Source organism: Anas platyrhynchos, chromosome Z (genome assembly GCF_047663525.1).
Source record: "Anas platyrhynchos isolate ZD024472 breed Pekin duck chromosome Z, IASCAAS_PekinDuck_T2T, whole genome shotgun sequence".
Taxonomy (NCBI): Eukaryota; Metazoa; Chordata; class Aves; order Anseriformes; family Anatidae; genus Anas; species Anas platyrhynchos.
In genome coordinates, this window is record NC_092621.1 from 8253970 (window position 1) to 8268201 (window position 14232).

The following is a 14232-nucleotide window of genomic DNA, read 5'->3' on the forward strand; positions in this document are numbered from 1 at the left end:
CATAAACTGTGTGTTTCTTACAGCTTTTCTTTCCCTTTGTCTGAAGCAAGACTATCTGTGCTTCTAGTGTATTAATAAGCAGAAATATCTATTGCTTAAAGCAATAAAGCCAAAATCCATGGTAGGTGTCAGGGTAGAAATGAACCTTGATTCTCTTTTCATAAAGTGTCGCAAGGGTTAGATTTTGAGCTGACTTACAGCCCTTTTGTAAACCAAAGTGAAGTGCTTAGTAAAGAATTTTAGTACTGTATTCAGCCCCGAACTGCCAAGTTTACTGATCTCCAATAATCCATTAACTCAGTCCAAAACAAGACCTTTCTCTTGACGGTTAGAGTTTTCACTGAGGTTTTGCCATACCAACAGGGATGTTGCTCCAGTGATCCTGATCCCTTGGACATATCCTTGCCTGTGTGCACTGAGAACTACTTAGCTCTTCATAGCATTCTGAGCTGAACAAATCTTGAACTCAGTTTCTCGAAAATATATAGACATGTACAAAACAGTGGCCATACACATAACTGCGTGGTCTACCATGAACTGCCTAGATAAGCATGACTAGGAATAAAGGAAAAATGAGATAGAAGGGCTGAGAAAGAAAGAGTGAGAGTTTGTCTTGTGAATTCTTTACCAAGGAGTCTAACTGTGATAGGTAACTTACGGATGGATGGATTTAACAAGAAATTGCTTCTAATAGCAGAATTTTCATGTGTGAGAATGATAAAACAAATCAAACTACCCCAGGTTGTTTCTCAGTAGCAGGTGGAGTTTTCAGCATTAGAAATTAGCAAAAATCTTCTGTATATGGGAACTGAGTGAGTTTGGCCTTGAATATCTGAGTCGGTATGGGAAGCCACAGCATGGGTTTCACAGCCACATTTCAGAGTAGAAATGGGCTTTGAGGATGGTCTCTGCTCTTTCACCTCCTCCTGGTCTCTTCCTTTCAGTCTCCAAGCACTGTGAGTGAGACAAAGCTGAGCTCAAGGTGAGCTAAGGGTTGTTTTTTCCTTGAGCCCAATCTCTAAGCCTGGTGTAGATGAAATTGCATGCCTTCTGATCTGCCTTATGCCTTAGTAGGTGTTTCTCAGCACATGCAGGCAGAATCCCTGCTCGTGCACAACACATCCAAGACCCCAGGAAATGCAGCTGGCATTTTTGAAAGAATTTGCCAGTTTTGCAGAGCAAACTGCTGGCTCTGGTGATGTCAGTGGGAATTTTGCCACTAATTGCAGCAAAGCCAAGATTTTACCCATTCTGTAATAATGTAGATCTCAAATCCCACAGCAGAAGTGCTCTGGGGCACGTTCAAACGAAGAAATGAAATTTTCCCTGCTATTCTGGACCATGGTCTTCTCCTGGGCAGAATTTTCTCAACCCTAACAGAGACCTAAGGGGGTCGGTGTTTGTTTAACACTTTCAGACTGTTTCATATCTAGCTTATTATGCCAATAACTGCACATTGCATCTAACTGGACTGCAGCAAGGACTGGGGAAGAGCTAGTTGCTTAGTTGGGAGACTAAGGAAAAGGCAGACAGGAGGTGAAAGGAAGAATGAAAAGCTTGGCATGAAATAGGGGAACCTGATTGTGGGCCACTGAGGTTCAAAAGTAATTTAGTTAAGCAGATGACCGGGTGCCTAATTAGTTAATTATCCCACCATCCCACTATCCCCCCCCATTTGGAAGAAACCCTGTCACCATCCTGATGACCTCTAGGAAATGCACAAGATGCAAAGGATCAGCTGTTCCTTCATGACAGTCCTTTTAGCAAATTAGTGGGGAAAATTGTGCTTAGCAAATATTCATTAGGGCTTCATTTTCCATTAATCCAAAAGGAAATGTGGAGAGCCTGTGACTTCAATCACGCTGAGGCCCAGGAATTTTAATGAGCTTTAAATGGGCATCTGTCAGAATCCTGACTTCGCCGTACTTCTCCTGCCAGCCGGGGGGATGAGTAATGGCTAATAAAAGGTGGGATCATCTAGGCGAACTCCTCTCCCTAACAGGAAAGGCAAAGTTGTAATTTGCTGTGTTATGACACCGTAATTATGCCCTGATGAAGAAAAGGAGAGTATTAAGAAACCCTTTACTTCCCTACACTGTGCCCCAGCTGCAGATGGGGGAAAGTTGGCTCAGTCAGGTCACAGGGTTGTGGGCACAAGGACTGGGTGGAAGGACGACACCCTATTTCTCTCTGTCCTCTTACTGTCACAACAAGGAGCATGCACTAATTCCCCTTTATCTTGACACCCCTGAGCAAACCAGAGCTGGAGTTATCTGTGGAGGTCAGTGCAGAGCTGGGCAGCAGCTGGAAGTACCCTTCGAAATAATCCCAAGAAAAAAAACCACAATCCCAGCCTCCTGAAACTATACAGGTTTCTGCTGGTGGACACTGCAAGGGGTTTAAATGTGTTGGGTTTTGTTTGTTTGTTTGTTTTGTTTGTTTGTTTTCCAACAAAACCACTTGGACACAAATGTTCCCTCTGGATTTTCACTCAAAGTATTTATGCACAATACTTTAAAATAAAAGTCACATTGTTAAGCTTCGTTCTAAGCCAGAGGCAGATTCTCCCTCTTCTACCCCAAAATTCAATTCCAACAGAACATTTTCTGAGTCTGAACTTTAGCAAAACTGCATATTCCAATGAAAGACTCCTCTCTGGATATTTTTCCAAGTACCCTCTGAAGTCTGTAACCCTTTGAAGTTTGTTACAGCACTGAGGCAAAAAAAAAAAAAAAAAAAAAAAAAAAAAAAAAAGGCAATTTCTGTCCTGAAGTCTAGTATTTTGGATTTGAATCCATCTATCATCTCTTTTGAAGAACCCTGTAGAACTGGGGGACGTGACCAAACTGCCTGGATTTGGGGGAGTCTTTGGGCTGAGTCAAGCTGGGGAGGCTGAATATAAAATTCTAAAACCAAAATAAGCCTGGGGGTTTCTGCATCTCTTTCTGCTTGTTATCACAGTCCTCCCACAGACATGAGAAAGATAATGAAACTTCTGCGTGCAGACACTGAGAAGAGGCAAGGGTTAGTGGCGGTCACCCAATACTCTACAGATTAAATGACATTATGGAGAGCAAAGGAAAACTGATCTGCATCTTCTTTTTGCTCTTATTACTCCTTTCCATCCTTCCGTGGCCACATGTGCTCCTGCGTTCCTCTGTCTCTAGGTTTTATCCAGGTGTTTGTCCTGGGAAGGTTAGCGCAGCCTCTGGGTGGCTTTCTGAACTCCTGGTCTTCTGCCTTCTTTGCTCCTCTGAAAGTGTTTTGAAGACCAATATAGGAGAATAGGGAAGGGTCATTAGGATAGATGCCATGTTGCTAGACACATACCTTTTTCAAAAGAGGATGAAACGGTAACAATAAACAGATGATCCAAGAAAACCTGTGAGAATACATCGCACAGCCACTCTTTCCCAGCTGAAGAAAGTCAGACATGCAGAGGAACAAAGGAAGCCCTTTCTCCAAGACCCAATAATGCAGTCTGGGCTCTGCAGACTGCTTCCTTGCAGTGATCCCTCAGCTGTCAGAGAGAGGGGACACCAAAATAAACCTCCACCATGTGCTTCTCGTATCCTATTAATTTCCATTCATGGCTCTTGTTTTCTCTTGACAGGACCAGAGGGCTGTAACCTGTTTATCTACCATCTGCCCCAGGAGTTTGGGGATGCTGAGCTGATGCAGATGTTCCTGCCTTTCGGTAATGTCATCTCCTCGAAAGTGTTTGTGGATCGGGCGACAAACCAAAGTAAATGCTTTGGTGGGTAAAGATAACAAAACAATTAGATTCATCCAGGAAAGGGCTTTCTCTAAATACTTTACCTTTCAAACTGCTTTCTCTCTGCTTAAGCTTTATGATTTCTCTCAATTTACTCCTGTCGATACTTTCCCCCTTCCCTCTTTCTCTCCTAATTGTCTCATGCTCAGAATTGTGTATGCTGCTTAGAAGTGAAGGTTTGGCATCCCACTGGCAGCTGGGTGCTGCAGTTGCTGCTGGTGGGGTGGAAAATGTCCCCTCTTGGAAAGGGAGGTGGGGAGGGCACAGGAATGACTAAAGCACCTAGAGCAAAATGGAGGAGGCTGTAGATGAGAGTAGATGAACTGCTGATGGGTTCAGCAGTGGGAGTTTCTGTACCCCAGGGAAATAAAAAACAGGCTGTGGAGTTGAAGGGAGGACAGAGCTTGAGGGACAGCTCTCCAGCAGGTGTGATGCATTAAAATGCAAAGGGCCAAGGCCTGAACACCATTAGCTGAAAGCCTGGTCTTCTGCAGGGATGGCTGCTCAGCAGACTGCAGGCAGCCGTGCTCTGAGCCCGCCAGACCCGAGCCAGCACCACAGAACGTACAAATAGCTCCAGCTAACCCTGTGCCTTAGCCAACAAGCCATGCTAAGAGGCTGGGTCTGAAAGCAACAGCTCCAGGCCCAACTCCACCAGCTAGAGCACAAGCAGGGCACAGCCTCAGCTGCATGTGGGCCACCAGGCAGGGACACCCATAGGTGCACCCACAAAGGAAGGGCTCAGCCTGCCATCAGGGGTGTGCTGATGTGTGCATGATGTCTCAGTGGGATCCTGCTGTTTGCAAAGGTGCTACTGTGAAAGGTCCCTTTTGGCAGCCCCAGGAAGGTCCCATCCCACCTGGTGGATGGTGGATCTCCTCTTACCCACCACTGGAATGTGAGGTTTCTGGTTCTCCACCACCCACTGCTCTATGCAAAATTTTTGTGAGAATTGCAACAGGACAAACTATTGCTTTTCTTTTCCTGTTACTTGCAGCTGATCTGGACTCTGTCTCTCAGGCAAACTTCCAGAGTTAAGACTTGTTGGAGTTTCATTTAATTTTAAAGTCACCCTCAGTCTCTACACTATACTTCCCTCCCATGTTGCCTTCCCCATTCCCCTCCCGGACAGCCCACCTCCCAAAACTCTTACCTCATTCCTTGCTAGCTATGGTGCATGACAGACAGTACTTCCAGGAGTTTTGTGCCCCTTCTCTGTGCACAGTTCCTCCTGCCCACCCACAGAGGGTCTGAACAGGCTGCTTTTTGATTGAAAAAACCTTGCCCCCTAGTGTGAGGGGACACAGCAATCCCTTCACCACTAGTGAGGGGATTGCTGCATGCTCAAGCACTAGAGAACAAAAGAGTTGGTTAAGAACAAGTTGGGAAGTTCATATGAGAAATTTAGAGCATTAACCATATAAAAGCTCATAACAGAACGAGCAGGCCAGCACAGCTCTAGGTGACATTGAACACTAATGCTCCAAGGATATCAACAGGTTAGAAGTAGACCCTAGGCAATGAAATTGCTATTGCTACCATAAATAATATTTAGAGGAGTACTGAGCCTGTCTCCTTTAAACAAGCAAGGGGAAGGGGCAAAGGTAAATAGAGAAGAAGCAAGGTGAGAGCCAAGGCTAGTAAGGGAGAGTGTCTTCTGGACGGAGATTCACCTCATATCCTCCTATCTCAAAGGTTGTCTGGCTACAAGGCTTAATGAGGGTAATAATACATACCTAGCTTGTGGGGCAGGGTTGTGGGGCTGGCTTTGTTGCTGTTTCCAAGGTACTGTGAGGTTGTGGCTGATGGCTGAGCAGGGCTTGAGGGATCTTAGCAGAAATTTTTCTTAATTGTGAATCTTACTGGAAGAACCTAAACCACAACTTGTTTGATGCAGTAACCTCCAGCACCAATGGTAGGGTGTTCCAGCATGAAAGCAGGAAAGTGGAAACTCAGGCAAGCAAAAGCAGGAATTAGAGATTGCTGGTGGACTTTACTCACCTTATATTAGCTTCTGAGACAGCAATATCCAGTCAGGTTTGGGTTCCAGGCACCAAGCCCCAGTTTTCTCTGACTTTAGCTAAGTTTCCCATGGAGCTGAGTGCCTGATGTGACTGTTGGTTTCAGACACTTACACTGCCATGTGCACCTCCTTCAGAAAGACAGAAATAGCAGACATACAGGTAGCTAATTATCACAAGTATGTCACACTGCTCTTCAAAACCTCCCATCGCGCTGACCTTCAACTTTAGAGCAATGTAGAAATGTGGACGTTATTACAGATAATCAGGCCTTTCATTTGTTGTGCTCAGTCCACTGAAGTTGGAGCTGATTATAATTCTTTGTTCAGAAACTTTGCTTTTTTTAAAAAAAGGAAAGATTACTTTTTCCTAAAGGAAAAGAAGGATTTTTGTTAACTTTGAAAGAAAGAAAACTCTTTCCTTTTCTGCTTAAGCATTTCCCCAAACTCAACATATAAAAACATAGCATTTGCATTCTGTTTCACTTTTTTTTTTTTAACCAGCCAGAGCTCTCCAACTGGTAGCCTGGGGGGACAATTCTGTCTGGCCCCAGAAAGATATTCCACCATTATATGACCTTTTAAAATGTATCTGCTATGCAGATCCCAAGTAAATTGCTATAACAGAGTCTAGCCCGAGGTTGTCGAGAAATTGTCAAGAAGTCCTGCTTTAGACAAACTTAAAAAATTCCATGGAGAAAAATGTCACTATGTTTTTCTTCCATGGGAAGAGAAAATACTTCATTTGCTGCTCTTTTCTTACTATTGAACTACCAATAAGTAGCCACCTCTGCTCTCCCCACCTCCCCCCCCCGAAAAAAAAAAAAAAAAAAAAAAAAAAAAAAAAAAACTTTTATTCCTTTGTGTTCATCTCTGAACCTCCCCTGCACTTCCAGCACAAAGATGGGTTCATTATCTCCTTTGGCCACTGCTGTCAGGGTTGTGTAGGGGCAGCAGCCATGGGAGAAAACGAGACCAGCCACAAGCCTTGCTCCCAGTTTCTCAGGGCCCGCCATCCTACAGAGACTCATTAACACCTGTGTGTTGAAGAAACCACACTGCAGTTATGAAGCCTTGGGCTTTCTCAGTTCAGAGGCTGCCTCCTGGTTTGACAATGAGCAGCGCAGAACGCAGACTACAGCAAACACCAGTCTTGTGCAAAAAGTGTGAAAGTGGTCAAAATAGGCACTTGGTAAAATGTTGTTTACTGTAGCAGGTCTGCTTGATGCAGTGTGTAAGACTGCCTTAGAACAACCCTGAGCTCACTGAGAAACAGTCATTGAAGTTGGGAGGCCTGAGACTTTCCTCTTTCTGCATGCATCCAGCCTAGACCCAAACCCTCCCTTTTCTCCTACAGTTTTTCAGACCCTTGGCTTTTATTTTTCCCCCTATCCTAATGCAGCTGAAATATGTCCCAGTACAGACCACACATCTTTCTCCTTTACACTCACCACCACCCTGTCTATCCCCATTGCCTGAGCCTCCATCACACAGACCACACCAGCATCTCCTTGAGATTCTCCTCCGGTACTGCCCTTTCCACCCTCTTGGATTCAGAGTTATTCATTTCACTTTCACAGCCCTTCACAATTCTGTCTGTCTTTCTCCTGTCCCTAGCTCTTCACTCAGTGCCCAATCTGTAGCCTCTTCCCATCCACTTCTTTTACACTTAGCACGTTTCTCCTCACTGGGCTTTGCTGTCCTTTCCTAGTGAAATGGCAGGGCCACCACAGGAGTTCTCTCACCTGAGGAAAAATTACACTTAATAAAGCTTTTCTTAAAGACAGCAACTCCCATTCTCACAGCAGGCTGACCTGGGGTGTCTTGAACAGAGGCATGATGTGTCACAGCCTAACCATCAGCTTCTGCAGGGCCCTGGGTCTACATTTTGTCTCTGTGCAAGGCATGCACTTCCCACTGCATGTGTGTAAGCTCATGTGTATATATACTGAATGCCAGAGGACGTGCAATATATCCATATGCTGATCACAATGGTTCTATTGAAAACTTCCCTCTCAGATAAGCAGAGAATTGTATTGTGACCAGTTTGTGTACAAGGCAAAAAGAAAAGTTGATTAAAATGATGGCATTAAAGCTGCTAAGGCAAGTAGTCAATGTGAGAAGAGCTGCTCTTCATGCTGCCCACACAAGGTTAATTCTCCCTCTGTAGGGTAGGGTGATGCTACTATGCAGTTGTAATTTCAGCAGCACTCAGTGTTGTCACACGGAACACACTTTAAGAATGCGTTTGAAGACGTTAAACTAGTGAAATACAAAGACAACCATGTTCTAAGAAAATGTTTTAACAGAGAAGAGAAAGAAAAGGATAGGTTTGGGCAATATTAATTAGGAAGACATGACAGAAATTAGAAAAATGAGGACGTGGATGGAACAGCAGAGGCCAAATGATTACCCCAAGGTGTCAGATAAGATGTAGATAAATTAAAGCCAGAGGAATTGCTGTACTGGTGCACTTGGAAATTCATTCCTCCAGCCTCCAGTTTCCAAAAGCAGCAAGCACCTGGATGTGCTAGCTCTGCATGACACTGAGCAGTGGGCATTGCAAGGGCAGCTCTGCACCACGTAGAGTCCACACAAATGTTGCTGATGGACCCCCCAGTTTGGCAAAACAACTAATCTACTTTGAAAATGCCAAAAGAGAGAAGAAAACACCACTTGATGAGGGTCATAGTAGTTAATTACCCTCACCATGAAATATTTATATTCCCTACTCAACTTTTTCTGGCTCCTATCTTGTGAGCCAAGGGACTGAGATTAAAGGTGAGAAAAGCGGTGAGGAATGAGGACCAGACACAGGAGGGGATGAAGCTCAGGAGAAGGGCTGAGACATAGGTAGAGCTTGTGTTGTGTTATTAAAAACACATTGCGGCAGTTTGAGACTGCATGGTGGTGGCAGAAAGGAGGGGTGGGAGATGCAAGGCAGCAGGCAGGTCATGGCAGTCTGCAGAGCTTCAGCTTGGAAGCTGAAACAGAAAGAGCAGAAACATCGAGAGACTGGGGCATCGGCAAAGCTATGCAGGGCCCCAGGACCAGGGGCACATCAGGTCTAAAGTGCATTGGCAGCACTCCATAAGACCTAAGAGTGGAACAACAGACCCTGAGGTACATCAGAAAAATATTGCTCAGCACCTGCTCGCAATGTGCCTCCAACAAACCCTGCCAAAGCTGGCAGTTTCTCATTTAATTAAAAGAGAAAAGAAAAAGAAAAGAAAAAGAAAAAAAAAAAAAAAAAAGGAGAAAAAAAAAAAGAAAAAAAAGCTCTCCTTAAATTCATCCAAGGAAATGAGTATGTCCAAGAGTAAGGTGATGTACTGGTAAGAAATTTCAGCCCTGTGTTCCCATCCCATCTGGGTGATGATGGGTTAACTGTGTGCCTATTTCCCCCTCTTGTAGCAGGACACTAATTCCTTTGCATGGGGATTTGAGACATATGGATGAGGAGAGTTATTTATCAGCTCAAAGGTTTTTTGTTTTGAGGTTTGTTTTTTTCCTTTGTCTCTTCCTTTTTTCTCACCAGATAAAGTAATTATTAGAAAGCACTTGGGACAGAGATGGAGCTCTACTTGCTGGTGTTACCAGTACTATGATTAAATTTGATTTTTTTCCTTTTTACCTTTAACCTGCTTTCAAACTTCCTAAGAAAAATATCTGCCCCAGACTTTCTCTCTATAGCCCACAGAACTAGGCTATGTCCTCTGTTTTGCATGATCTATGGCAATTAATTTTGTTTCAGTTCCCTGGGCAGTATCATATTGCCACAGCCATACAGCAATAGGTTTCAGGCCAAAGTTCAGAGAGTAATAAAAAAAAAAAAAACACTAATTTGAGTGCCTGAGTTGAGACAATATAGGACAATTTTCCAGGTGTATTACAATACAGAAATACAGAAGTTTATATTTACTAGGTCCAACTATCATTATAATCCAAAGCAGCCAGGTTCTAAGACTTCAGATCCTCAGAGAGGGGAAGGGACAGTCCTCCAGCTGATAAGGAAAGAGTTGTGTGAGTAAGAAAGTGAAGGAAGAGTTCATCAAACTCACTGCACAGCACCTCCAGCCACTGCAGTTGGTTGGGGGAGGTTTTAGGGGGAGGAGGAGGAGCGGGAGAAGTATTAGGGCTGTGAGCCACTATTCATTTACAAACTATAATTAATTTGATGTTTAGATTAATTTCTGATGCACTCTCAAAGGTGCACTGAAAGCATTTTTCCTTTATTATAATGTTGATTGCTTATTGGGGAGATAAATCTAACTGTCAGTTATGCACTGACTTACCAAAACTTTCAGACCAAGCAAGCATGTATGCATAAGGAACAGCTGTTTGCAGCTCTCCAGTTAAAGGGATAGCTCTGTCTTTTCCCAATAACTCACATTAAAGAAAATCTATACATTGTACACAGGGACTTCTGCTTTCTTTTGTAGTTTAACAATTTATTAGACAAGAATATGTTAGCAGAATCTATGTTCTATTTATCTGTCTGTCCTTGTGTCTATCACTGTTCTATCCATCTCTGCACCCAAGTGATAGATGTAGTCCATCCAGAATATGTCTAGAAGTTATGTATATGTTTGTACATACCTACTCACATACACACTTACACAATCATTTAAAACATTTTCACTCATGGTGTAATTAGATGGAGGAACTCATTACTTCAGGGTCTTTGTGGCTACTCATTTAATGAACTTCAGAGGAGGAATGGCCATTTATGTGACTAATGGAAGTGACCGATGTTAAGAGTTAATGCCAGAAGAAAGGAGAAAAAAAAAAAAAAAAAAAAAAAAAGTTTTGAAAGAGATTAAAAACTTAATGCTCTGGGCTTCAAATCGATCCTTCAGCTTTGGGAACCAGGAAAAGAACCTGATGGCTTTTTCACATGTGCCTGAACAGCATGCTATGTACTGCCACCTCCTCTAAAAATACTTTGATTTTAGATAGAGTAGATGAACCCTAATTAGGTACAGCTGGTCCTCCCTATGCTCCAAGGATATTCTAGTTTCAAATGCAAACACCCCATGTGTAGAAATGCCAGAGAAGAGTCTCTAGTCCTACTTTCATTTGGTCCAGAAGTTTCTGTTCAGAAATAGTGACCCCTTCAACAGGCAGGCCCATTTCTGAACTCAAGGTGATTGAACTGCTGAACATGGACTTACCCCATTCTGCTCTTGTGAGATTGCAGACCTACAACAACATTTAGACTTTCCATTGCATCTGTTTTATTTTGTTTTCCCCAGATCTCTCTCTTTCAAGGTGAATTTGAGCTGTAGAACAAGTATTTCTCCATCAGTCCATCCATCCATCCACCCATCCATCCATCCATCCATCCATCCATCCATCCATCCATCCCCACATATTTATCTTCAACTTCCTTATATCTGCCCTTTCTCATTCACTGCACAAGGCTGCTCTTCAGCATTTTGAAGTCTGTCAGCTAGCTTGTTACAGAGCAGCTGTTCAATAGATCCTCACAGCTCTCTGCTTGGCCCCAGGCCTTCCTTCCCGCACAATATTCAAACCCTGCTATGAATATGAATTTATTATTATTTCCTCATCTGTTTTCCTAAGGCCCTTCCCAGCAGAGCATCTGAGAGGTTCATGAAGCTGAGAAACAGCATTTTCACAGTGCTCATGTCGTCCTCATTTCACCAAGGGGATGGTGAGACATAGAAAGATATTCAAAACTATTTATTAACCTTGGATGCCTCATCTGAGATGCCATGAGCCTGATTGGTCTGTTTGCATTTTCTCAAAATATTTAACACAATGCAGGGCATGCTATGTTTATGTTCACTTCAGATGCAGTACAGGCATGCAGCCTTTCCATACCAGCAAAATCTCAGGTCACACACTCAAAATCTCAGGTCACACACTGACTAAGCACCAAGAAAAAAATAAAGAGGCCTTACATATCAGCTCATGCACTATGCCATAACTATCCATGTATTTTTTAACATTTGTATGCCTTTTGCTTTAGTTGCGCCAGGCACTTACCTCATGGCTGTACGTTTTTTGGGCATGGTTCAGGGGTGCCAAGATACAGGGACCATCCCTAGACAGTGGTATAGACAAGATTACCTCTCTTAGGGATAAGAGACTTTAATCATAAGATTAGAAGCCATGATGTGCCATTTGCACTCAGAGCCTGCAGATTTTATTTACTAATAAGAAAGTAGCCTAGGAGATCTTATTAAGGGATTTTGTGATTTGTTATTCACCCAGCGTAATTGGGATGTCATGCAAAAAATAGGCATCAAGTCCACTTCTCTGAGGCAGCATTTGGTTGTACAACTACACCACAAAACCATCCTTTCCCTGCCTTATTTACTTTCCATATTCCAACACTAGCAATAATGAGTCTGATACATTGCCATCTTCCTCACCCTGTTCTGTTATTCATTCTCTACAGTAATTAAAACAAGGATGCCATGAAAAAGAAAAATACAGAAACATGTGGTTAGAAGCGATGGCTTAATGCATATACAAAACAATACAAAATTAAAATTTTATACATAACATCAATTCTTGCATTTTTCTAACTCTTCAGTGCTTCATTTTGTAATCTTATCATTGCTTTAGTGTATTGGTGAGTGTGATATCTTACTTTTTCAAGTAAGCAAACCAAAACCAATGCATGAGAAGAGATGAACATCTTCAGATAGTGTACACTGACATCACTAAGGTTGTCACCAGAAAAACAATTGGCAGACCCCCATAAAAATGAGTACCTTTCCTCACCATTCCCACTTTCAACTATTTCAAATCCCCAACCATACTCAACCTCATCCCCACTCTCCCCAGTCCTGATCTGTAATATATTACATATGTATATGTATATATGTATATTTATATGCATTTATATATGTATATATATATATATATCCCCAATAGTGAATATGTCTGCAGATTATGAAAACCAATGAAAACAGCTGAACTGGGGATGCTTAAGATGCTAAGGGATGCTAAAATGACTATAAAATTGTAGCCTAATGTTAAGGAGGTGAATTTTCTGAGTAAATGCCTGTTGTTAGCTTGCAGCTGATTTCTGTAAATGAGTTAGTAAAAGCCAGATGGAGTAAGAAATTCTGAACAGAATCAAATGAAGCCTATGGTCAAAATGCTTTTGTGTTAAACCCCATGAAGAGGTGTTCCTATAACATCCTTTCTACTTTCATTAGCTAAGGTCTGAGTGTATAATCATTGGAAGCATGAGTGTTAGGTAGAAAGTAAGGCTTTATAATTATGATCAGTACTTCCATTTGGGGTTTATCCATCATAATTTGTTAAGGTCATGGGGATTATTAATCATAAATTGTGGAAATTGATGTTTCTGCCTATTAATAGACTCACAGAGCCTGTCAGGGACCTGAGGAGTCCAGTCTTCTGCCCAAAGCAAGGTCAGCTGTGGGGTCAGATCTCAGAATTGCTCAGGGATTTATCTAGTCAAGTCTTGAAAACCTTCAAGGATGGAAATTCATTTGGTCAGCCTGCTCCAATACTTGTTGGTCTTCATGGTGAAAAAGCTTTTCTTTATATCCAGTCTAGAACTCTCTTATTTCAATTCCTGTCCATTGTCTCTTGCCCTCCCACCATCCACCACTGTGAAGAGACTATGTCATTTCTCTCTCAAAGGGCAAGTTCATCAGCCCTTGGCCGTCCTGAGGGACCTATGCTAAACTCACTTTACTTTGCTACTGTCTTTCCTATGCTGGAGGCAGGTTTGGGGAGAGGAGGGTGCCCAAAACTGGATGTAGTATCCAGATGTGATCTAGTAAGTGCTGAGCAGAGAAGAGTAATCACGTTCCTGTTTGACTGCCTGTGCTCTTGTTAATACAGCTCAAAATACTCTTGGCCTCCCTTGCAGCTAGGGCACACCACTGGTGAGATCCTCTAGTGATGTAACCCATGGAAAACCTAGAGACAGTGGGACTCAGCCTTCTTACACCAGCCAGGTATCAGTCCCCTTGATATTTTGACAGGTATATTTGATATTTTAAAAGGGAGGAGCTAACATCTAAGAGCAGCTTTCTTTGACTACTTCACAGGCGATAGGTTTTCTCCATTTTTTTTTGCGAACATAACCTACAAATCTGATTTTGTGTTCTGACCATTTAAAGGAGAAATTATATGACTGTTCCAAACAGTGGTTTCTAATTACACTTTAAAATCCTTCTCCAGTAAGGTTTCCCAAAATTGTGTTTTCCCTTGTCATTGTGCATCTCCTGACATGGCTGAACAGATTGCAGAAGGATTCTTGTGTTATTGAGATTTTTAAAATGTTTATGAGAGAATAGTTAGTGCAAGACCCACATTTTTAGGGGAAACTTACATTTTTACCCCACTTCTTCAAATTAAGATCCCTATCCAAATTATCAAAAGCCATACTGCATTTCTTAGATATTAAGTTTTCTAAACAAAG

At 42.5% G+C, this 14232-nt stretch overlaps 1 protein-coding gene across 11 annotated transcripts in view; it reads left to right on the plus strand.

Annotated features, from left to right (window-relative positions):
• The window catches only part of CELF4 (CUGBP Elav-like family member 4), a 692870-nt gene that overhangs the window by 642860 nt on the left and 35778 nt on the right, over window positions 1–14232 (plus strand). For 7 of the 11 annotated variants that reach the window (XR_011805803.1, XM_072031179.1, XM_072031174.1 and 4 more), the window contains exon 11: window positions 3614–3757. Coding sequence is in view for 10 of the 11 variants with exons in the window: in XM_072031179.1 (XP_071887280.1) it covers window positions 3614–3757 (144 nt within the window). In the remaining variant the exon portion in view is untranslated. The remainder of the gene's footprint in view (window positions 1–3613; window positions 3758–14232) is intronic. The other 4 variants (XM_072031183.1, XM_072031181.1, XM_072031184.1 and 1 more) reach the window with 1 other exon arrangement.